Genomic DNA, 26496 nt, shown 5'->3' on the forward strand with positions numbered 1-26496 from the left:
CTCGACAGTTAGTGTAACTGGGCTTAAAAAAGGTTTGGAGAAGTTCCTAGTGGAAAAATCCATAAAGTGCTATTAATTAATAAGCAATAGTAGCTTGAGATCTATTTAATGTTTGGGTACTTGCCAGTTATCTGTAACTTGGATTGGCCACTGTTGGAAACAGGATGCTGGGCTTGATGGACCCTTGGTCTTACCAGTATGTATATCTTATGTTCTTATGCTGTTGCTAGATCCATAGAGCCATATCTGGAATTGCCTGTATGGCAGCTAGCTCCACCAAATCTATGGCCTCAGCAACCTGTAATGGGCTAGATATCAGTGGGTCCCTAGTGGGCCTTCAGAAATAAAAACATTCAAACGTGACCTTAAACCATGGTTATTTCAAAATGCCTATAACCTAACTTAAAATCATCTGAACCCAGAGCATGCATCTTCAAGGACAAAGTAATTTAAAATATATGTTTCTGACCTCTTCCAGTTAATGTAAGTCTATCTATAATATGTATGTTGTGATCTTTTATTTGGAATGACGGTATATAAAATAGCCAAATAAATAAATACATTTTGCTGTGAAGTATTTGGCGGCGCCTTGAAGGTGAACCCTCTAGGCCCAAGCTAACTGCTGGTGGATGTGCCCTAAGCGGTAGATTTTATATCATGTGCACATACATGTACACCCGATTTTATAACTTGCGCACGCAAGTTATAAAATCAGGGGTCGGCACGCGCAAGGGGGTGCACAATTGTGCACCTTGTGTGTGCCGAGCCGCGCTGCCTTCTCCCATTCCCTCCCCCCTCCTGCCTCTGGGCAGGCGCAAGTTGAGCGCGTAGGCCCACTGCCGGCATGCGATCCCCGACACAGTGGCAAATATGGTGTCCAAAACAATGATAATTCTTCTATATTTTCTAATCAGAATAAATCCAAATGTTTATAGACAAAGTTAGGTGTGGCTTCTTTTATTATGCTATATTCCTGGTAACTCTTGGAAAGAGCCTTTAGTAGAGGAGAGGCAATGACATCATCCAAGGGCACCATGGCTGATTTCATGCCATGGGCCCTTTAAAATTTGGGCCATCGGGCAATTGTGTGCCTAAAAGTCTGGAAGAGTGGCAGCTGATGGCATCTGGTGTCGCGCTCAGCAGCATTTGTGGTGAGAGGCTGTGTGCCGGTCATGAGACAGGCCTGGTGGCGTCAGGGGTGAGTGAGGCTTCTTGCAAGACTGCACACTGTGAGCTGCCAAACATAACAGCACACTGTTTGGAAAACACTGTTAGCTTAACAGAAACTAATTCCTAACAGGCCGACTCAGTAAAGTCTGCGGGAGAACGGACGAACGCCCGCTCTCCCGGCGGGCGCACCGGCCCCTTGCCGGTGCGCTCGATGCAGTATTCAAATTAGGTGGCGCGGTAGAAACGGGGAAAAGGAGGCGCTAGGGACACTAGCGCGTCCTTAGCGCCTCCTTTTGACCCGGAGTGGCGGCTGTCAGCGGGTTTGACAGCCGACGCTCAATCTCTACCAGCCTCGGGAAAATGGCAACCGCCGCGTCTGCTTGCCACACTCTCCGTTGTCCCCGGAATGGCTATGGCAAGGCTTTCTGCCATGATTCACCTGAGGGCCTCCTCCTGAGGGCTACCCACGTCTTTATTCCAACATTGGCGCGAACCTCGGGGGCGTCACAACATCCGGGTATTTAGGTTGCCCATTTGCTGACTGATTTTGAGTTAGCAAGTTTGGATTCGTCCGGTCTAAGCTGCTCTGCCGCTTCTTGCTGCTGCTGGAAGCTCTCTCTACCCTCCGGGGTTTTACAACTTGGATACCCATTCCTCGGGGGTCCTATGCTTCTTTCCAGGTGCCTATCCAATATCCAGGTACTCGATCCTCGAGGGCCTGAGCTGTCTACCTTGGTGCCTGCTACTATTACTTCTACCTGCTGGGAACTCCACCATTACAGCTACAAGAGTGTGAGTAATCTAACATCTACCAGTCTGTCTCATCTACAGCTCCTCATTGCAAATCTGCATTGGTGCTCCCTATACCACCATTGTGGGACGGGTCTCCTCAGCCTAGGACCCCAGACTGCTACTGCAGGAATCTACTCACTACTGCTACCTCTGGTGAACTCTACAAGCTGTACAATAAAGATTTATCTCTGTGTTTGTGCATCTGAGTTTAGCCTGGTACTGCAGTTCCCCGTGGGGCACCTCCCCATGGGAGTGGCCACCACTGCAGCACCTAAGAATCCACCAAACACCTCAAAACCATAACATCAGGCAGTGTCTCTGTAAGAGTACATTCGTGGGAGTAGCACTCATAGTTGAAGGAGAGTCTCACCTTCAAGTCAGGATGGCAATTCCCATCTATCTGCTGTTTTAGACTTATGTTTCTGACTTTTGCTAACATGCCTCCATCAAGCTCCAGTATGTGGCTTCCATTTTGATTTCCCTGTTGTCCCAGCAACGAAACTGTAGTATATTTGCTGCTGTGATGTTGCCACAATTATCCTTGTTTGTTCCGTAGTCCTAGCACCTCCTTCTTCTTCCCTCTCTTGTGGATGTCCCAGCAACGCCATTTCTCTTTCTCTCCTGCACGATCCTAGTGATGTTTGTATTTACAGCAAATTGCGCATATTGGATATCCTGCCTGCAACTCATCCACACAGTGGATCCACAGGACCAATCACCATAAAACTTGATATGGGGACTACTATACCATAGTCCACCATAGTTCTTTAATCTTCCAAATCACAAGGCTGTAAAGTACTGTGGTTTCAGTTGAAATATGAGGTCAAACAAAGGGTGCACACTAGCTCTATTTAAGGTGTTTTTAAGTTTTTTAATATTAGATTTATATGACTAGTTAGCCACTTCAAAGCACATTACACACACATACCAGAGGTGTCCTTGTACTTCCAAGTGCAAGAATGCCTATAAAGGGAAAACAGAGAACAGAATACCAACAGGCAAGCAACATTATTTATAATATATTTTTTTTTTATGGATGACACTGGAAATCCTAAAAATGGGCTCTAGGGGGTTGAAGGTGGTATTTATTCCTCAGAGAAACTCTGTCGGATCAACTAGTCAAACCTACTGTTTCATCTTTATTAATAGCTTATGCAACTTGAGCTCTAAGCAATGTACAGCTAAAAACACACACAGTTTCATCTTTATTGATCACTTATGCAACATGATCTCTAACTGATGTACAGCTAAATACACACATAATAAAGGTAAAATGACTTAGGCAATAATATACAAACATACAAAATGCTTAAAATAAAGAAAAAATGCATAATATAAAACATTAAAATCCAGAAATTAATTAAATGATCTGGAAAGAAATACGACAAGTGAGATAATCAAATTTGCAGATGACACAAAATTGTTCAGAGTAGTTAAATCACAAGCAGATTGTGATAAATTGCAGGAAGACCTTGTGAGACTGGAAAATTGGGCATCCAAATGGCAGATGAAATTTAATGTGGATATGTGCAAGGTGATGCATATAGGGAAAAATAACCCATGCTATAATTACACAATGTTGGGTTCTATATTAGGTGCTACAACCCAAGAAAGATCTAGGTGTCATAGTGGATAACACATTGAAATCGTCGGTTCAGTGTGCTGCGGCAGTCAAAAAAGCAAACAGAATGTTGGGAATTATTAGAAAGGGAATGGTGAATATAACGGAAAATGCCATAATGCCTCTGTATCGCTCCATAGTGAGACCGCACCTTGAATACTGTGTTCAACTGTCACCGCATCTCAAAAAAGATATAATTGCGATGGAGAAGGTACAGAGAAGGGCTACCAAAATGATAAGGGGAATGGAACAACTCCCCTATGAGGAAAGACTAAAGAGGTTAGGACTTTTCAGCTTGGAGAAGAGACGACAGAGTGGGGATATGATAGAGATGTTTAAAATCATGAGAGGTCTAGAACGGGTAGATGTGAATCGGTTATTTACTCTTTCGGAGAGTAGAAAGACTAGGGGGCACTCCATGAAGTTAACATGGGGCACATTTAAAACTAATTGGAGAAAGTTCTTTTTTACTCAATGCACAATTAAACTCTGGAATTTGTTGCTAGAGGATGTGGTTAGTGCAGTTAGTATAGCTGTGATTAAAAAAGGATTGGATAAGTTCTTGGAGGAGAAGTCCATTACCTGCTATAAAATTCACTTGGGGCAGATTTTTTAAAAGTACGCGAGCGCGTACTTTTGTTCGCGCACCAGGTGCGAACAAAAGTACGCTGGATTTTATAAGATACGCGCGTAGCCGCGCGTATCATAAAATCCGGGGTCGGCGCACGCAAGGGGTGCACATTTGTGCAACCTGCGCGCGCCGAGCCCAGCGCAAGCTGCATGTTCCCTCCGAGGCCGCTCCGAAATCGGAGCGGCCTCGGAGGGAACTGTTCTTCGCCCTCCCCCCACCTTCCCCTACCTACCCCCCCCCCCTGGCCCTATCTAAAACCCCCCCCCTTACCTTTGTCGGCAAAGTTACGCCTGCTGAAAGCAGGCGTATCTTTGCGCGCATCGCCGGCAGCCCTGCTCCGTCCTCCGGTCCCGGGGGCTGGTCCGGAGGCCTCGACCACGCCCCCAGGCCCGCCCCCGAAACGCTGGGGCACGCCCCCGAAATGCCGCGTCGTTTCGGGAACGCCCCGGACACGCCCCCTCCCAACCCTTTTCGAAAGGCCCGGGACTTACACGCGCCGGCGGCCTATGCAAAATAGGCGCGCAAGGGCCTTTTAAAATCCACCCCTTAGAGAATAGCCACTGCCATTAGCAATGGCAACATGGAAGAGACTTAGTTTTTGGGTACTTGCCAGGTTCTTATGGCCTGGATTGGCCACTGTTGGAAACAGGATGCTGGGCTTGATGGACCCTTGGTCTGACCCAGTATGGCATTTTCTTATGTTCTTATGAAAAATTTAAATCAAATTGAACACTGTTTTGTCAGTGTTCAACCAATAATGGTATGTAAATATGTGGACTGAACTGGATATTGCAACTTTGCAAACCTCCTCCAAGAAGGCTGATCTTAGGTGGGTCACCGATGCAGCAATGGCGCCAATATGATGAACCTTGGAATCCTCTTCCAGAGTCAGGCCTGCCTGAGCATACTAAAACAAGTCTAAAGAATGTACCTCCAATGGATACAGAGAAGGGCAACCAAAATGATAAAGCTCCCCTACGAGGAAAGGCCAAAGAGGTTAGGGCTATACAGCTTGGAGAAGAGACTGCTGAGGTGGGGATATGATAGAGGTCTTTAAAATCATTAGAGGTCTTGAATGAGTAGATGTGAATCAGTTATTTACATTTTGGGTAATACAAGGACTAGGGGGCACTCCATGAAGTTTGCTAGTAGCACATTTAAGACTAATCAGAGAAAATTCTTTTTCACTCAATGTACAATTAAGCTCTGGAATTTGTTGCCAGAGGATATGGTTAGTGCAGTTAGTGTAGCTGGGTTTTAAAAAGGTTTGGATAAGATCTTGGAGAAGTCCATTAACTGCTATTAATCAAATTGATTTGGGGAATGGCCTCTGCTATTACTGGCATTGGTAGCATGAGATCTTCTTAGTGATTGGGTACTTGCCAGGTTCGGCCTCTGTTGGAGACAGGATGCTAGGCTTGATGGACCCTTGGGGTCTGACCCAGCATGGCAATTTCTTTTGTTCTTATGGGAGTATATATGTGTGTGTGTGTGTGGTATTCTTGTAAACATGCACCAAGAAATAGTGGAGTAGCAATAATCACACATGCCGCATACGCAAATAGGGAGAAATATGTGATAAATATCTATCAAGCTGCTCAGTAAAAAGTAAATTTTAAAACCAGCGTGTGTGCGCACACATGCATGATAAGAAGAACGCATGTATACGAAAACGAAAACCCCGAATTTTCAGTGGTGTGAGAAAGTATGCATAAACTTTACAAAATGCACGTATCGTCGCTTTTATTTCTTTGCGTGTATCCTTCGTTCTTAGGCACTGCACATCTCGCAGGCGGGTGGCGTGCCTGCTTCAGCACCATACCACTTCCACAGAGGCGTATACAGAAAAATGCCTCGCCCTGCCCGCCAACCCAATTTTACCACCAGAGACGTCCAACTACTGGTGGCCCTGGTGGTGGCCAACGAGGCCAACTTATTTTTTGTTCCTGGGGTATGCCAGAACATCAGGAGAAACAAACCTGCATGGATGAAGCTCCGCACAACTTTCAATCATGGTGCCTCCTACCTATGTGGGGAAAGTATAATGGGGATAATGGTGTGGGTAGGGTCAGGCCATGCATGGGTGGGGGGACGGGGGGACTAGAGAGGTGTAGGGAATGGGTGGTGAGGGTCATGGGGGGTATTGAGTGTAATATAGCTACTCACATCTGAACGAGTAACAATCAATAGTTACATACAAGTACGGCACTCACATTGAGAATATCCATGCACTAATAATGTGTCTCATATTTTGTTGCCCTATAAACTAGGGACTTGAAGGAGAAGGCCCGGGAGCTGCACCTGAAGCAGAAGTGCTGGCTGGACTGGCTGCACACTTGGCAGTATGGGGCTGGCGGTAAGATATTCCTCATGCCAACTTGAAATTGTTAACAAGCACTATGTCTTCTCTATGTCAAGTATCACATTAATTACCCCCTCCTCTGCCACACTTGGTCTCAGCCTTCATCTTATGCTAATCCTCCTTCACATATCTCTGTGTCGCAAGCTCCATGCTCCTGAAAGTGTTTAGAAAAGACACCCTGTAGCCTAGAAGGCACACTTTCAGGGACTTTACTCCTGCTCCAACATGGATTTGCCCATAACCAACAGGGCTCGGGTCTAATACAACAATATGTAGCATCACAACTCTACATACCTTGCTACATACACCTCTATGGTGAGTTTAACTCCTGTTGCACATTTATTTTCTTCATCAACTAGCACTTAGTAGCCTTTATCAATGTACATCATGTTCCCATCAATGAACAAGATGTCCAATCACCTACCAAAATGGAAGGCAGCACCGGGTTGTCCCATACCTAACAATACTTCCCGTTGCCTTTACCTCTCCCTCCAAAGACTAGTCCTTTAAGTGCCTCAGTCCTCTGCGCATCATACTCTGCAGCATGTGACCACACAATATGACACACATTTGCTTTTGTCTTCACAGATACTAGCTCCTCGTCATCATCCTTCTCCTTAGATGAGGAGGAAAAAAACTGAGCAGATGATAGCGGCAAGGCCCCAGCCCCACACCCTGCTGAAGCATCAACAGCTACTACAGGGGAGAAGCAGGATGCTCGTTCTCCACCCTGTCTACCATGAAGGGAACCAGTGATGGTGGTCCAGCACCTCTGCCTCCAGCAGGTGCACCCCAGGCCTCAATAGCGCCCAGACCCTATCCCCATAGGGCCTCTTCCCTGTTTGGCCCAGGGAGTTAGGAATGCCACAATGCAGACTGAGGCCTGCATCCTCATCTGTTGCCTATTATCAACCACATCCCAGTGGCCAGAAAGAGGCTCTTAAATGGGCGCCCCTGCTCCCAGCAAAGAGCTTCTAGCGGCAATTTGAAGCCATGGTCAAGATACTGGCAGAGGACAGAGGAGGATACATGCATCCCTTGGGAGTCTGCTCAGGAAGGTGCACTGCCATAGTCATGCCCTGCGGAGGCTAGGCATAGGCATGCAGCTTCAGCCCAGGAGCCAAGAACCATCCTGAGCAGACTCCTAAATCCTGAGTTTGCGACTGACCACAATTCTCTAGGGTATTTTTGTTTTGTTAATAGTTTACTCCCTAGTTAACCCCTCCCCATCCCTTTTCATTTTTAAATGTTTGTTAATTTAATAAGAAATAATTGGTTACATTTGTGAATAAACATTGTTAGCACAAGAAAATACTTTGAGTTAACCTGTGCTGATAGTTTCCATGAGGTGAATAATGCAAAGTAAACATTTAAATCGATAACTTGGACTTTCAAGATTAATTTGTGAATTTATCTCTCTAAATACTTTGAATATTGACCTCTATAGCTTTTTTGGTGTGAGAATAGCCATGATGGCAGTTCATATACTTTAATTTCATGCTTAAGAGGTACAGCAGAAGGGATGTTCTTCTTTAAGCACTTCCTCAGGTTCCCCCTTCTCCACAATCTCTCATTATGCATAGCTGGGCCCAGAAGAGGAATGTGGTTATAGAATGTTGCAAATGACAAAGGTCAGATCATAGACAGTAAGAGAGAGTTTTCACCTTACTCTGCAACTTTGGAGGAAGTTACTACATGTCAGGTTGTTGATGTGAAGGGTCACTGGCAGCATTTCTTTCATATCCTAAGATTTGAAAGTGGCAAGAGGAATGGGAAGGGGCAGGAGCACACACTTGGAGGGAACACAAGGTGGGCCGCATATGTAGAGTGATAATATTCTGTGATAAAGGGCCAGGACACACACATTTCCAACAGGTATTCATTTTTGTCCATAGAGAGACAAAGTTTGCTGATATGGTCAAAATTGTTTTCTCACCATTAGAAGCCATGATGGCAAGCAAAGTGGCAGAAAACATGCATATATATGGCATCCCACCCATGCAACTACCACTCTTCACCCAATCATATTGGACATAGCTAAGCATTCTGGCCTTCTAGTAATTGTTCATTAGTAGGAAGTCAAGGATTAGGTAATGGGCCAATGAGTGAAAATGCAGCATCTGCAAAATCCTATTAGCACTTAGGACCACACATAGCTTTGGGAGTGAGGGTGGCTGGACAGAGAAGTTATTAAATTCCATCACTACACAGGCAGACAGGTTATGCAGGTAAGATAGTGCAACAACATGGGCAACCACATACATGAGTTACTATTCTTTCTATTTAATTTGTTATGCACATAACTTTTACCTGTGAAATTCCCAGCCAGTCACCCACATTATCTACAGGCAAATTGGTCATCTTGATTTTTCTTTGCTGTTAGGACAGCCCCATTGAAATCCTGGGGGTGGGAGAAATCAGGGCAACCATGCTGGGCCCCACATTTTAGAGGGCCCTGTTCCAACACATCTCAGCAGCTTCTGGTGTGCTGCTCATCTTCATCATCTTCTGTCTTCTTCCCTTAATCACCTCCTGCCAGGAGTTGAACAGCAATAGTACTTCTTATCCATGACTTCCACCTCCTCTGCTAGCTTCCCTCTGAAACACTAACCATGCAGGGTCCTGTAGCCTGGTGGAATTCCCTCCCCTTTGCCCCCAACCCACCTGGTTCAAACTGTGGATCTAAGCTGGCAGAGGGGCAGGCAGCCACACTTAAGAAGTTCTAAGATTCTGAGGATTTTTTAGGGGGGGGGGGAAGAAGAAAGAGGTGGTGGTTTATGGCGAATTTGGGTGGGGGGGAAGAGGTGATAATAATGTTAGGGTTGAGGTACAAGAAAGAGTAGGTCATTGTCCAGAAAGGGGATAAAAGGGATGATTCTCATGAGAAGAGGTGGTGATTGTGCTGGAAGGCGAGGTAGGAAAGAAAGGGACGATGATTGTCATGAGAGTAGACCCCTCACAGGCTAATTCACTTTGAGTCCTGTACCCTCTAGGTTAAACCTTCATAACCCCATTGGGTGTTTTAATAATAAACATGGGATGTGCTAGTCTACTAAGGTATTCTTACCTAGGGTATCCCATTGGTAGTTTATAACTAAAGTGCTAACTATGGCTAACAGTAAGATCTTTTTCCTCTGAAGTAAAATGGTAAGAGATTTAAAGCAAGCCCAACATGGCATCTTCCAGTCCTGGACCCCGCTACTGGATATGAAATAATAATGGAATCCCCAAAATGCTAAAAAGGACTATAAGGCTTTGCCTTCCCTTTTTGCTATCACCCTGGGGAAACTAACTCTATATTCCTTCTTATATTCCTAAACAAGAACACCTAACCTTGTCCTCTCCCCCCAGGTCTTATCTCACCAAAGTCAAGATGCTTATTGTCTCAGTGACTGGTCAAGTCCTCAGCAGAGCAAATTTCTTTCTGGGTCATCTTTAGAGGCAGCAAGGGGGAGGGTTGGGACAGGGACCTCAGCAAATTCCTGTTTTTGTTTTATGTTTTACTATTTGAAAAGATGCTTTTTTGAGCCATTCAGACCCATTAAGACACTGCCTGGGAGCATTGGGGTGCGCATTAGTGGGCTCTACCTTAATCAGGGTGGAACCAGACTGTTGGCACTAACCTTTAAAAAGGAGATAGAGCAGCTTTTAAACTAGAACAATGAGGAAAGCTGACAGTTGATCAGCAGCACATGGTTTGGAGGGAGATATCTTCAAAGGATACTAATGAAGCTGGAGAATTAGGGTATCCCAACAGAAAGATTTCATTAATAGCAAAAGTAGTCAATGTGTCTATAAATAAAGAATCACCTGAGCTATAAGATTCCAAATTAACCCTGTCAACTGAAAAGCAAGGTGTTAATATAAATAAAAAACAGACAAATGTCTGTATGCCAATGCCAGAATTCTAAGAAGTAAGATGGGTAAGAGTGTATAGCAGTGAATGATGAGATAGACTTAACTGGCATCTCAGAGACATGGTGGAAGGAGGATAACCAATGGAATAGTGCTATACCAGGGTACACATTGTATTGCGGTGATAGGGAGGAGCAACTTGATAGGGGATGGCGCTTTATGTCCGGGATGGCATAGAGTCTAACAGGATAAAGATCCTGGAAGAGACTAAATGCACAATAGAATCTTTATAGGTATAAATCCCATGAAGGTTGGGGAAGAGTATAATGATAGGAGTATACTACTGTCTACCTGGCCAAAATGATAAGACGGACAATTAAATGCTAAGAGAAATTAAGGAAGCTAACCAAATTGGTAGGGCAGTAATAATGGGAGATTTCAGTTACCCCATATTGACGGGTAAATGTAACATCAGAAGATGCAAGCTAGATAAAGTTCCTGGAAGAAATAAATGACAGCTTTATTGAGCAATTGGTTCAGGAACAAATGAGAGAGGGAGCTCTTTTACATCTAATTCTTAGTGGAGTACATGATTTGGTGAAAGAGGTTACGGCGGTGGGACCACTTGGTAATAGTGATCATAACATCATATTTGAATTAATGACTGGAGGGGGGACTATAAGTAAATCCAGAGCTCTAGCCCTAAACTTTCAAAAGGGAAACTTTGATAAAATGGGAAAAATAGAAAAAAAACCTTAAAGTTGCATAGCTTAACGCTAATAAAAAAAGGTGTAACTATTTTCGGCGTTAAAACTGCAATATCATGCATTATGGCTTCGCACTTTGCGAAGGCAGCTGACTTTTACAAAATTCCCACCGCTGACTCCGCCCCAATCCTTCCCCTTTTAAAATTAGCATCACAACATGTGTTATGGTGCTTTTCCCGTAGATAAGCAGCATGAATTAGCCATGCTGTCTGGGATGTCCTCCGGTCCTGTAGGTGGCGCAGCTCTCAAAGTAAAGTTCTGAGTCTTGCTGTAGTATGTGCCTGCTTGGCACCTCCCCTGCTTCCATGAGTCTCCTCAGTCCGTTTTTTTCTGTGAGCCTAACAGCATGCAGAGCTCTCCTCAGTCTCCTCACACAATTTTCTGTGTGAAAAAAAAAAAAGAAAAGAAAAGAGAGGTTTTTCTATCTCACTACCTCTTCCTGTAGTTGGCTTAACTACTTCTTCAAAATTTCATCGACATACGACAGAAAATGCCTCATCCAGGCTTCAAATTCTGTCAGTGTGGGAAAATAATGTCTGCTACGGAAGGCATACCTGCTGTTACATTTGCCCGGGCGAACTGCAGGGACTGGAGACTCATGTCCCCAAGAGCACAGAGACAACATGCAGCCAAAATCCAGGAGTTAAAGGAGGCTGCTTCAGGATCTTATGTTCCCTCTGAGGAGTCGGCTCAATCCCCCTGGGACCTCCCCATGCTTCGAAAGCGTCGGTGCATCCACAGGCTGCTTTGGTGGGGCCTCCCGCTTCGACTGAGAAGAAGCTGCCATCGGTAACGACGTATTGTGCAGGCGACGCACTCACTGCGTCAAAGACGGCATCGGTGCGTCGACTGGCATCGAGGCTCCAACGCACCATTGACACACCCGGTGCTGGTGAGTCAAGCCATGCTTCGGGCTCGAAGCATGGCCATAAAACTACGAAGCTTCGAAGCACATCAGCTCCGACTCATCACCACCAGCCTATGCCATCGACTGCATCAACACACAAGCCCTACAAACAACCAAAGAAGCACATATCTGTCCACAAGAGGCGGAAAGAGCTATCGCCTCTGTTGATTGTGGATGAAGATCCTTTATCTTCTCCCCCTGATGCATCCTCGCCATCTCCACCATCTGGCCATGATGAGCCTCTACGTAAAAAGGCAAGGTCATCATCATGTCCTAGCACCACGTACTCAGGTAGAGAAGGACCCAATCTGCCACCTCAAGCTCCACCATGAGGTGCATCACTTTTAACTGACACACCACCTCAGGAAACAGCCTCGCAAGCGATGTCACAAAGTTCATTAATTTTGTCACAATTCTTGGCATCGGTAGCGACTCAGGATGGACGTCCACCAGAACCACCACAAGAGACTCCAACATCACCTCAGGACAGCCTCAGTCCAGGACCTGCTCCTACATCACCTTCCCCTTCTCCTCCTCCTGCTGACCAGTCACCTCTGACATCTTCACCAGGCTCCTCAATTGGGTATCCTTCCAACCCCCCAGAAGAACAGCCAGAACCAGTCTCGCCTACCAAGGATCTCACTTATGCTAAATTCCTTGAGAAAGTGGGCCAAAAACTAAACATTGAAACCAAGAGACTTCCAGATCCAAGAACAGATGTTCTTGGCCTCTTAAAGGTTTTTGAAAGTCCAGCAGAACCTACTACACTTCCATCTCATGAGGTGCTGGATTCAGTAATGAAAAGAGCCTGGAAGACACCCCTATGAGGCCCTTCCACTTCAAGAAAATCAGAGTTAAAATATCAAATGCGACAATCTACCTACTACTCACATGTTCAATTACCTCATGCCTCAGTAATTGTCGAGTCAGCTATGCAAAAGGCCCGTAAGTCTTGGCTGCATTCAAATGCCCCTCCCGGTAGAGACTTCAAATACATGGACGATTTTGGAAAAAGAGCATACCAGTCAGGTATGCTCAATGCAAAAATTCAACATCAGTTTGTAATCACCCAATATCTATTTGAGTGTTTACAAGCCCTGAAACCCAAACTTCAGGATCGATCTCCTGACTAGCAACTCCCTGAAGAGTTCCATCATATGAAGGAGGGTTTGTGGCATCTCATCCGTACAGTATACGAGGGTTTTGAAACATCTGCAAAATTCACAGCCAATGCCATCGCAGCGAGAAGACTTGCATGGCTGAGGGCAAGTGCCATCAGAGAAGATGTCCATGAGAAGTTAGCAAACCTGCCCTGCTTGCCAGATAATTTGTTTGGTGACCAATTCCGGGAGATAGTAGCTCAATTAAAAGATAAAAAATTAGCAGTACTGTCTCTAACCTCTCCATCTGACCTTTCATCCTCCAGGCGGTATTATACACCTTACCGCAAGCCGCAATATCAGCATCGGCCCTTCAGGCCTTATCCAGCCTCACGTCCGCTGTACTACACTTCTTCTTGCCCTCAGACTTCACAACCAGAAGGGCCTAGACAGCGTCAGAGGACTCTGAAACAACCTTAGATACCTCAAGATCAAAATCCCCTGAAACCATCGCATGGTTTTTAGGGAACCCCAACTCACCGCTACCACTTCCTGTTGGAGGCAGATTATCCCATTTCCTACCTGTATGGGAAGTCATTACAACTGACCTCTGGGTATTAAAAATAATAAAGGAAGGTTACTCCCTCAACTTCCAATCCTTTCCCCCCACGCCACACCTCGTGCATACCAGACACCAAACTGCGCACTACGATCAAATTCACCTGGAGATCAACTTACTCCAACAGCAATGCATCAACGAACTACCTGTGCCGCAGTATCACACAGGATTCTATTCCCAATACTTCCTCATTCCAAAGAAATCAGGAGGGTTACGTCCAATCCTGGGTCTCCGAGAGCTCAACAAGCACTTGACAACGTAAAAGTTCAAGATGGCGTCCCTAAAATCCATTCTTCCCTTCATTCAACGCAACGAATGGATGTGTTCCATGGATCTCAAGGATGCTTACTCCCACATACCGATGCACCCAGCCTCATAGTGGTACCTCTGCTTTATGGTGATGGGACGCCACTTTCAGTACAAGGTACTTCCATTTGGCCTTTCCTCGGCTCCCAGAGTTTTCACGAAATGTCTAGCGGTAGCGGTGGCTCACCTACGACATCAAGGCATACAAATATTCCCCTATCTGGACGATTGGCTACTAGTAGCACCCACCCCGTCTCTCCTACAAGCCAATTTCATTACTACCATCAAATGCTTAGATGGTTTGGGGCTAATGATCAATTACGAGAAATCAAATCTGCAACCCACTCAAGCTTTATACTTCATTGGAGCCCATATCGATACTTCAATGGACAGGACCTTCCTTCCCGAAACATGAGCAATCAACCTGACAAATCTCGCTCAACACCTACGACAATCTGCCACTGCCCCTGCTCATCAAATCTTAACACTTCTGAGGCATATGGCGGCAGCTATCTATGTGGTTCCCCACACATGTCTCCACATGCGGCATCTACAGTGAGGCCTAAAGACACAATGCAATCAATTTTCTGACCGTCTCTCTACACCCATTGGTGTTTGAGGTAGTGGTGGGTGGATCCTTGGGCCGGTGGCAGATGATCATGCCCCCGGGGGAAGATCCCAAGAGGGACCACCGGTCAGGCTCAGAGTATGGAGACAGACACACACTAGTTCTTTTATTAAACAGTATATTGAACCACCAGAGGTGGCAGTAGTGAGCTGGAAGTGCCCGGCAGGGCTGTAGTTCCTCAGGTACTGGAACAGCTGGATAACTGAGCTGTAGAGAAACTGAATATAGTGAGTAGGCAGGGTATGCAGAGTTCAAGAACAGAACCTTGATGGTAACACTCACACAATAGTCTCTAGAAGTAGTCCAGGTGTTGGAATGAGTTAGGCCCTCGAGGAGCGAGTACCTGGTTCCAGGGAAAGCTCTGAGAGAGAGAAGGTGACTCAGTGGTGTAGTAGGCAGTGATGACTTCCAGGCAGAAGAGATATTCAGCAACCAGTCCGGGAACATGGGCCCTCGAGGAGCGAGTGCCGGTTCCTGACTGTGACCTGAAAACAAAGAGAGAGCGAGGCCCCCCGAGGAGCGGGTACCCCTGGTAAGTCCGAGGAGGCAGAGTAGCTTGGAGAGAGCGAAACTGGTCCATAACCAACTCCATGTAACTCCTTGCTAACTCGATTAGTTAGCGATTTCTAAGACCTTATATATCTGGTACTGATGACGTCATCTCAGGGGGATGCCCCTGAGGTTCGCGCCACTGCTGGTACATCAGTTGGGGCCGCGCACGTGCCCTTAGGCCCTTGTGAAACATGGCGTATTGCAGCATCGAGCCACTCCGGTGACGCCGGAGGAAACAGCAGAATGACGCCGCGGCAGCCAACCTTCCACTTGAGTGAGAGGGAGTCGCCAAGGAAGGCGGAGTGGAGACGTCGAGCAGTGATGGTCGCAACATCCATCTCCATCATGACCAACATGGAAAGAAAATTATTCCTTACTTGCTAATTTTCGTTCCTGTAATACCATGGATCATTCCAGACGGTGGGTTATGTTCCATGTCCAGCAGATGGAGTCAGAACACAAAATTCCCAGGGGAGGACCCATATAACCACGCCTCCCCTGTAACAGCTCTCAGTAACTAGACTAACAAAGCCCAAAAGAGAGAGACTAAAAACAGAGGGATCAAGTAATCAAAGAAGGAATTGAAATAACCATTGTCCAAATAAACAGCAACTAAATTCTGAACAGTGAACTTGCGAACAGCAGTGCGTGAACAAAAAAGACGCGCAGTATTCGAAATACAGAGTCCATTGTACTTTGCTGCAACCACAGGGCAGTTCACTTGCTCTGTGGCACCAGTTTTATTTTTTTCTTTTTACAGTTGTGATTTCTGTTGGGTTATCACAAGTTGAGAGGAAAAAAATTGGATGTCTATCCATCCATACAATAGTACAATGTAATTACTTTCTCCACGCTTCAGGTCCTTTTTCTTACAAATTATTTCCTTTGGAAAATACTTCCTATTAGTCATAACAGTTCCACAGGCATCAATTCCTTTACCACTCAAAAATGTCATCAGTGTTGGTGATGAGTAAAACCTGTCCATGTATACTGTAAAACCCTGATTTTCAAGGCCATGCATCAAGCGATAAACAACATTTCCAGTAGTTCGATGTCAGGATCAGTCACGTAACCTTCACCTTCACTTCTTCCAGAGTATACTTCAAGGTCATAAACATACCATTTTACTCTCACATAACATGTAGCATTTGATGCCCCATTTATTGGGTTTATCTTTCATGTATTGTTTGAAACCGAGATGTTTTTTGGCAGGTATTACTCCTTCATCCAAAGACAGGTCCTTATGCAAAGTGTAGTGCTCCTGAATGCTAGCAAGTAGTTTACTGAGAAGTGGATGCACTTTGTAGATTTTATCAGTTTTATCGCTTGAACCTTCATCGACATAATGAAGGAATTTCCATACTGCCAAGAATCGATCACGAGTGAAGTTCTTGCGATATCCTGGTGTGTGGAAGAGATAGCCCTGACATTTTCTGTACCAGTATGATTCATATCTGGGCTTTACTACTGCATACTCCATGGAAAGCCTAATGCCAAAGAATGCCTTCATTTCATTGACAGTCACTGGATACCATTTTCTTGCAGAGTAATCTTTAGGATTTGCCTGAAAACAACATTCAGCTTGCTTGTTTGTCATATCTACAAATGTTTGCCATTTACTATCATCCCACAGTTGTGAAAAGAAATCAACAGCGCTTGATTCAGAAGAAAGTCCACTCACCATTTTAGGTCTAGCCTGCTGTGTACTAGGCTGACTAGTACGACTAACAGGAACATAGTTCTTTGACCAAACAAATGGTAATGTTGGCTGGTTCTTCCATTTACTACAATGTCTCACGCGATTTGTTGTTGGTCTGACCACAACTTCATCCTCACTTTCACTTGTAACCCAACTGTCACTGGAGTCTATCTCCGAACAGTGTAACTCCTCAACGTCACTATCTAGCACCTTTTCTAATGCCTGCTTTGCACTAAATGTCTTTCTCTGTGGCTTTGCTTTCGAATGGCTAGACAGACCAGGGTCATCATTGTTTGATGAACAATGATTCCTCTTACGCTTATCCATCGTAAGTTATACAACAACAAATTATTACGACCAAATGATACTCAAAGTACCCTAAAAGCTTCCATAAATTCCATAAACAAACATGGCTGTCATAAGTCATCGCCTATCATGTGGCTGAAATCTAGTGCATCACATACAGCTGTCGGCAGAGGGTGTATGCTATAGAAGGCTAATTATAGTCTAGAGGAGTGGCTGTTTGCTGCCCATAGGACTCCTGTACCGGTATTACATGGGAACGGAATAAATCAGTATGTGATTATACCGGTTTACCGGGATAATGGGTGATATTGATATTAGGCCGTCCTGGAATTCAGGTACAATAGGTTCAAAGGGTTAACCTTTTTTTTTTTTTACACTGTTTATTTTAACAAGGGCAAGACAGCCACACTTGAGTGACAAAAGTTATATAACACAGATGATAGCAAAGTCCAGCAGATATAACAACAAAAGTGATTATCCACCACGTTTGCCCCAGTAAGCTCAAAAACTATTCCAAATCTTGTTATACATGGTCACACTGTGACAACAAAAATGCTAACTTTTCAATTAAAGCAATATTATGAATTTGTTTCTGCCACATCTCCAGGGAGGGGGCCAATTTCCACAATAACACAGTGGTTAACTTTTCTGCATGAATCAATTGATCTGCAAGGATCCTCTAAGAGATAACCAAGCATGATTTCCCCATCACCCTAAAAGACATAACTCTGGCATCATGGAAATAAATATCTCTTTCCAGTATCTAAGAGATCACCCCTCATTACTTTTCCAAAAGGTTACAACCAGAGTGCAGGACCAGCACACATATGATAGAAAGATCCCTCCACATCCCCTCTAACATAGCTTAGAGGACCCAGGTGAGAAGAAAGAGTAGAAAAGCAGATAGCGATGAGTATAACAGCTTCACCACCAATTCAACCCTCCTTTTGTAAAGAGAGATTTTGTGAGCTTCCCTCCATATTGACTTCAGTTTCAAAAAGAGTCAGTGAAGAGACCAATCCCTATTCAGAACTGAGTAACCAGGAAAAGTTAACTGGGAACTTTTTCTGGGTTATTGCAAGTTATTACACACTCTTGGCATTTAGTGTGCACTTTTCATTTAGGAAATGCAATAATGTGGAAAATCTTAAACCCAAGTTGCTCTATAAGCATCCACTCCCCTGCTCCCATTTTTGTAGCAAACTGGAAAAGACACTTTAAACACCTGGAGTGTGGTCACGTCTAGCGTGACAGAATGCATAACTAACACAAAAACACTAAGTGATTATATATAGATGATTCAGCTTTGCTTATTCTATTTATATAAATATTTTAACATTTATTCTTTCAGTTTCATGTTTTACCTTCGCGAAGGTGTCTAGTTTATCTTTATCAAATAAAATTTTCAGCATTCCAGCACAGAGTGGACAACAGGATCCTGTATTAGAGAAATAAGCAAGATAAATTACAGAGAAATAAATAAATGCTTTCTAAGTTAAGATGGTTTAAACTAAAAGATTACTATCTTAACCTGCTTTGCCTTTAAACTGTTTTGAAATTACTGGCCTTTCGGATACAAATTTTATCAAGAAGTAATTATTTAGATTATACTATTCAAATACATGTAAATTTATAAAACAATCATCTGTGCACAAAAACATATCTATATAAAGGTTAACTTGCTTGGCTGCATGAAAATCTCCATCCTTCCTTTAAATCTTGTTTCTGCCTAACTAATTCCACTAATATGGGTCCCATTCCCAACTAATTACCTCCTTCTGGACAACATTTTTTTCTCTTGAAGCTTCCTGATTGCCCCTTCTAGTTTAGCTTCTCTAATGCAATCAGGGTCGCTTTTACCTATGCTTGATCGTGAAAAAGATAGAGGAAAAAGCCAAGGAATACACTGTTTCAAAAGCCAAAACCCTTCCAGGTTAAGCCAAACCAGAGAGTGATCAGAAATCTCCATTGGGCTTATACTGGAGGATATAACCTTGGAGAATCCCGCCCTACTAATCAAAAGGTAGCCAATACAGGAAAAAGATTGATGGGCCCTTGAAAGAGGCATCTAAGATCTCTCCAAAGGATGTAAAGTTCTCCATCCATCTACCACATCTAGACTATGACACATATTTTATACCTTTAGTAACAGCAGAAGGGTGATATAGGCCCGCAGTAGACCTATGTAAAGTTGAGCCCAAAACACAGTTAAATTCCCCCGTAGCAGCCATACTATCTTCACAAAAAAACTGTGGACATAAACGTTAGAAGCATATATATTACAAAGAACCAGAGGATGTCTATCAAGAGAGCCTTCCACAGAAGGGTGTTCTATACATTTTGTGGCCTGAAAGGGAAGTGATTTACCCAACAGAATAGCCACCCTTGCTTTTTTCCCTAACTGCTACAAACAAGAAAACTTTCCCTACCAAAGTTCTATGTAACGTTTGATGCTCATCCCTATCCAAATGCGTTTCCAGAAGCATTGGAATATGAACTTCGTATCTGCACAAGGTTTACAATATCTTGTACCTCTTAACTACAGACTGATAGCCAGATATGTTCTGGGTTGATATTAAAATATTTTGAATATCAGATAATTAGGAGGATCAAAGGTACAAAGATGAGGAACAAACCTCTTTCAAAAGCCCAGATCCCCAGCCATATGTTTACAAAATTTCCCATATAAGGTACACAAAATGGGTGATATTTACCGCTCCCTCAACACTAATGTAAACTATACATACAACAAAAGAGAGAACAAATCTTTATTGTCAAAACCTTTTTTTTATTTTTCGCATGTACTTTTACTATAAGACGAGACTGAAGGGGGACCCCTGCTGGTTGCAGAGTTGGTGCTATGCTGGGCATGCCCATTAGTGCCAGTCAAAGTTCTAGAAACTTTGACAAAAGTGTTCAGTGATTGGGCTCCATCCTGATGATGTCACCCATATGTGAGGACTAACATCCTGCTGTTCTGTGAGAACACCTATTACAGGTAAGCAACTCTGCTTTCTCACATAAAAAGTGTGTCATAAAACTCACTCACTCATTCACACATTCACTCAATTAAAACCACAATTTAAGCCACAACGAAGTAGCCCACCAGAAATTACATTAATGCAACTTTTTCAAGATGTAAAAAAATTTCAGAATGCAACAAAGAACATGTATTTATACATCCTGTGGTTATATAACTCCACTTACAACTCTATAAATAATTTTACCTTCTGGTACAATTACCTATTTATTCCCTAATCTTCACTATTCTCAATTCATTTAACCTTAATTACCATGCTATTATATGGTCAAATATAATAAATACATGTGTGCATCTGTACTTAGAAGTGCATGAAAGATTGAAATTATCTTCATCTGGCGTTCTTCACTGTATGCTTCTTCCTTCATCAAAATTTAGAGACAGTACTTCATCTTTCACCACGGTGTAACCCCTACAAGAGGCCCTTGTTTCTCTGTTACCAGCTTCATCAGGGGGATATTGACCATCTGGGAAAAAAACCCATAATCCTCACCTTAAGTAAACATAATACCGTGCTAATAAAGACACACTATCAAAACTACTTGAAAAACGCTTACCAGACCTGCATTCAAAAAATCACTTTCAATCACCTCCGCGTTATCCATGAGCTTACTCACTCCGTGATGTTCTTTATCAGTTTTATATATGAAACCATCATAGGCTAAATCTCAAAAAGTACTTGACTTTCTCTTGGTTTAAATCTCATACACTTTTCCCAGCAGGACCTGTAATAATAATAAATAACCTTACCGACTCCAAAAATTACATACCCATAGTGCGGTCAATACTTCTACAAAACCCATAATAGACATACCTTGCTGCTGCACCAGCTATTGATATGTTTACAATGTTTTCTGCAACATCTCGAAACCTGAAGCCTGGATCAACGTGACCGCACTGCTCCACGGAGAATGCTAGTAAATGTACTCCTCTAATGTTCTTCTAAACACGTTTTAATGCTGCCACCGCCCAGCGCTTGCAAGCGGCGTACGGGCCTGAAGGCACGACTAAATGCCAAAACGTCAAACCATCCATATGTCACGTGAAGGTGCATGGCAAATCGTGCTGATGCACTTAAAACGATTCAATGCTGTCTCAAAGGAGCTATAAGATTTATCCTAATATCTCAAAGTTCCATCCTCAATACCAATCAGCCATGTCACTATATCAATGCTAATTGCATGAAGCTATAACTCACAACCATTCCATGCCTTACATACACACGCGAACTATTAATAATACCCCTATTTATTTCTTGAATACAAACACCACATCTATACCACGCTATAGCCTAATACATGCAGATATATCTGATACATATATACTAAACCTACTCCGCTCTTAAGATAGATATCTCAGATTTCAACGTTAAATTCGGTCATCCACTACCAAGACGTGTGACTCCACTCCCATACCTAAACACTCACACTGGACAATAAAGAATGCACTTAGTCAGATTTGGTATAGATTTTCTCAAACCTCTCGTTTAGTTCCAGGGCTACTGCTGCCGCATCTTCCTTAACCATGGGATCCAGGGCCTCAGGCGACGGATTGCTGGAAATATGCGCCATCTTCCCTTCAGGGCCCTTGAGCATGCCACAATCGTCCGATGGAATCCTCGTAGTCATGGGATACAATCAAATAATATTCTATCTGGCAAATCTCACAAGAAGTAGAGTAGTCCCCAATATTATTTTATAAGGAATTGCTGTCGCAGAAACTAATAATAATAAGAACATAAGAACATGCCATACTGGGTCAGACCAAGGGTCCATCAAGCCCAGCATCCTGTTTCCAACAGTGGCCAATCCAGATCATAAGAACCTGGCAAGTACCCAAAAACTAAGTCTATTCCACGCTACTGTTGCTAGTAATAGCAGTGGATATTTTCTAAGTCAACTTAATTAATATCAGGTAATGGACTTCTCCTCCAAGAACTTATCCAATCCTTTTTAAACACAGCTACACTAACTGCACTAACCACATCTTCTGGCAACAAATTCCAGAGTTTAATTATGCGTTGAGTGAAAAAGAATTTTCTCCAATTAGTTTTAAATGTGCCACATGCTAACTTCATGGAGTGCCCCCTAGTCTATTATCCAAAAGAGTAAATAACCGATTCACATCTACCCGTTCTAGACCTCTCATGATTTTAAACACCTCTATCATATCCCTCCTCAGCCATCTCTTCTCCAAGCTGAAAAGTCCTAACCTCTTTAGTCTTTCCTCATAGGGGAGCTGTTCCAGTCCCTTTATCATTTTGAGGAGGTAAGGCCCCGAAACAAGTCAGATGCACGTCTTCCTTCTCTTATTGAATCTCTTTGTAATTGGTTAAATGATGCGGACATAATTGATGTACCTAACCAATTGTCTTTTTTGGTTGGGAAATAGAGAGCCCCCTTTTGAAGAATATCTCCATTTCTATATGAAGATGTGACTTATTTATGAACCAATATGTACATTAAATTCCCAAGAAGTGAGCCCAATAGTATTTTGGAATGCTGTGAAAGCTGTGTTACATGCCATATCATTACCAGGCCCTTGACATAAACAAAGGAATGGAAAAATATTTGAGCTTTATATTAAACTGGCAAATCTTAGATGGTTCATACAAGTACTTTGTCTGATGACATTAAATAGCAGATTATCTTGGTGCGGACAGAACTGAATGCTCTATTAGATATATGGCTCAGAAAAATTTGCAGTTTTATAGATATTAATTGTATCAGTAAGAGCAGCAAACTACTAGCCATGATGGTGAAAAATACCACTTCTAAGAGATTAATCATTCATATCAAGTTTAATGGTAAACTATGCAACACCTCTGCTGTGATTTCAGAGGCCTTTGATGTTTATTGTAAAACCCTACAGACTGCAGAGACATAGTGGAGTACATTTTCAAAAACAGCGAGCGTGCGTACTTTTGTCAGCGAAAGCGTATGAACGTACACCGTGACGTCACGCACGCCCGTTCATGCGCCTTTGCTGACGAGCGCCCGTACACTACGGGCGTGCGTTCATCCATCTTTGCCGGCGGGGGCCGCTGGAAGCCGCTTTCGCCGCCAGCTGCCCCCGGGAGGCAGGGGAGCCGCGGTGCTCGCCTCCGGAGGAGGGCAGAGAGGACTGTAAGAAAAAGTAAGTTAACTTTTGTTACACTTCATATACAATATTTTAATAGCATGTCGAGTCGCTTTTCGCCCTGCTCCTTGCTTCGCGAGGAGGGGAGAGAGGACTGGGGCTGCCCCGGAGACCGGCGGCCAGGGCAGGTGAGTGGGGGCTGGGGGAAAGTTTGCCGCCTACCCTTACCCCTGCCTCTAACGCAGGGGGGTAAGGGTAGGTGGTAATTCAGCAGGTTAAAGACGAGGCTAAACTGCAGGTTAAAAAGGTGATAGTCGGGGCGCACGTTACTGAATGGGAGGGAATAGTTAATCCAATCGTTTACATATCATATATATGCCGCGGGCGGAAAGGGTTACCTGTTGATTTAAAGAAGCGGTAAGGATGGGTTAAAAGGGATAGTGAATCGCGGGTTGGACTTACGCGGCCAAATTGTGAGTAAACAGCGGGTTAGAAACGGGGTAACTGCGGCTGCGCTTTACTGTATCGGCCTGTTTGTCGGCAGATTTACGCCTACCCAAGGCAGGTGTAAATTTGCGCACGCTAGCAGGCTGCTGGTGCGCCATTACCCGACCCGGGGGCTGGTCCGGAGGCCTCGGCCACGCCCCTGGCCCAGCGTCATGCCCCCAGACCCGCCCCTGACCCCCAGACCCGCCCCCTCCTGCCCCTTTTATGAAGCCCTGGGACTTACGAGCGTCCCGGGGCTATGCGCGCGCCGGCAGCCTATGCAAAATAGGCGCACAAGTGCCCTGCACGCATAAATCCGGCCGGATTTACGCACGCAGGGCTTTTAAAATCTGGCCCATTTTGTAGATTCTTGTGCAGATTTTTTTCTCAGATTTGCCTCTTACTCAGTTAAGTGAGGAATAGAAAGAGATCCTAGATGTCCCTATACAATTAGTTGAGATATAAAAATGGGAATGGTTAATAGAACGGAAAATGTCATAATGCCTCTGTATCGCTCCATGGTGAGACCGCACCTTGAATACTGTGTACAATTCTGGTCGCCGCATTTCAAAAAAGATATAGTTGCGATGGAGAAGGGCAACCAAAATGATAAAGGGGATGGAACAGCTCCCCTATGAGGAAAGGCTGAAGAGGTTAGGGCTGTTCAGCTTGGAGAAGAGACGGCTGAGGGGGGATATGATAGAGGTCTTTAAGATCATGAGAGGTCTTGAACGAGTAGATGTGACTCGGTTATTTACACCTTCGAAAAATAGAAGGACTAGGGGGCATGCCATGCAGTTAGCAAGTAACACATTTAAGACTAATTGGAGAAAATTCTTTTTCACTCAACGCACAATAAAGCTCTGGAATTTGTTGCCAGAGGATGTGGTTAGTGCAGTTAGTGTAGCTGGGTTCAAAAAAGGTTTGGATAAGTTCTTGGAGGAGAAGTCCATTAATGGCTATCAATTTTACTTAGGGAATAGCCACTGCTATTAATTGCATCAATAGCATGGGATCTTCTTAGTGTCTGGGTAATTGCCAGGTTCTTGTGGCCTGGTTTTGGCCTCTGTTGGAAGCAGGATGCTGGGCTTGATGGACCCTTGGTCTGACCCAGCATTATGCAATTAAAATTGACAAAAAGTCCTGGATCACATGGGTTTTGGACAAAATGTATTACATCTTGGGTGATCTTACTGTAGAAACTTTGAGGAATATATTTCAAGCAGCTAGAGATTCTGGTTCCTTTGAACTGGGCCATAACCTCATCACAGTGGTGTTACTTCCGATACCCAGAAAAGACTTGAACTACCCTGAATTCTTTAGGCTGTTTCCCTTCTTAATTAAGATATAAAGTTTTTAACTGCAGTCTTGGCTGGTAGATTGAAAAATCTGATTCATTCACTTGTAACTCCTGACTAAACTGTTTCTCTAAAAGGGAGATTCTCTAATTCAAACAGTTTAAAACTTTATTGGCTATTCAGTCTTCTTCCCATGGTAAATTAGAAGGCATGTTGATAGGTCTTGATGCCAAAAAAGGCATTTGACTGGGTCAACTGGGTCAACTGGGAATATGCGACATGGCTGTTAAAATATGTTGGTGAGAATTTTCTTTAATGGGTACAGTTATTACTGTATATAACAAGCCAAAAGCCCAAGATTGATCAATGGTTTGTTATTACAACAATTGTTTCTAGAAAGTTAGCAAGTAGCACATTTAAGACTAATCGGAGAAAATTCTTTTTCACTCAACGCACAATAAAGCTCTGGAATTTGTTGCCAGAGGATGTGGTTAGTGCAGTTAGTGTAGCTGGGTTCAAAAAAGGTTTGGATAAGTTCTTGGAGGAGAAGTCCATTAACTGCTATTAATCAAATTTACTTAGGGAATGGCCACTGCTATTAATTGCATCAGTGGCATGGGATCTTCTTGGTGTTTGGGTAATTGCCGGATTCTTGTGGCCTGGTTTGGCCTCTGTTGGAAACAGGATGCTGGGCTTGATGTACCCTTGGGTCTGACCCAGCATGGCAATTTCTTATGTTCTTATGTTCTTAAAGGGGTATGCTTCAAGGTGGTCTACTTTCCTCTTTACTTTTTGTGGAACCGTTGGCCATTAAATTGTGTAAACTGGACAATTTTCAAGGGATTGTACTGGGGGATGATAATCAACAAATGATTAAATTGAGTTTATTTGTGAACGATATGTTATAGTTTGTAGGTGACCCACAACTATGTTTGGATAGTACTGTGCAAGTGATTTTTTTGTTGGGGAGTTCGCTCGATTAAAAATTAATTATGAAAAATTTGAAGCTTTTCCACTGGATAAAACATCTAAAGATAAGTGGCAGGTTATCTTTACATTTAAGTGGGCAGTGGATACCATCGCTATTTAGAGATTACTTTAACTAGATCAATAGCTGACATGCCTTAAACATTTCTGCACTGTTAAGAGAGTGTTTATTTGTTCTCTGTTGGGAAGATGGGAATCACTTACACATTCACTTATGGGAAGATGCGCTTTAATTAAAACGGTCATCTTACAGAAAATTCTTTACAATTTGCAAATGCTCCCATTGTGGGTC

At 43.6% G+C, this 26496-nt stretch overlaps 1 protein-coding gene and 1 long non-coding RNA gene across 5 annotated transcripts in view; one reads left to right on the plus strand and one right to left on the minus strand.

Moving 5' to 3' along the window:
- LOC115084686 overlaps positions 1 to 7205 on the plus strand; it is a 159378-nt gene extending 152173 nt beyond the window's left edge. For both annotated transcript variants that reach the window (XR_003854630.1, XR_003854629.1), the window contains exons 2-3: positions 6485 to 6570; positions 7165 to 7205. This is a non-coding gene — a long non-coding RNA (uncharacterized LOC115084686). The remainder of the gene's footprint in view (positions 1 to 6484; positions 6571 to 7164) is intronic.
- Positions 1 to 26496, minus strand: part of RECK (reversion inducing cysteine rich protein with kazal motifs) — a 631029-nt gene that overhangs the window by 49307 nt on the left and 555226 nt on the right. For all 3 annotated transcript variants that reach the window (XM_029589886.1, XM_029589885.1, XM_029589887.1), the window contains one exon: positions 18680 to 18753. In XM_029589886.1, the coding sequence (XP_029445746.1) occupies positions 18680 to 18753 (74 nt within the window). The remainder of the gene's footprint in view (positions 1 to 18679; positions 18754 to 26496) is intronic.

Source organism: Rhinatrema bivittatum, chromosome 2 (genome assembly GCF_901001135.1).
Source record: "Rhinatrema bivittatum chromosome 2, aRhiBiv1.1, whole genome shotgun sequence".
Classification (NCBI taxonomy): Eukaryota; Metazoa; Chordata; class Amphibia; order Gymnophiona; family Rhinatrematidae; genus Rhinatrema; species Rhinatrema bivittatum.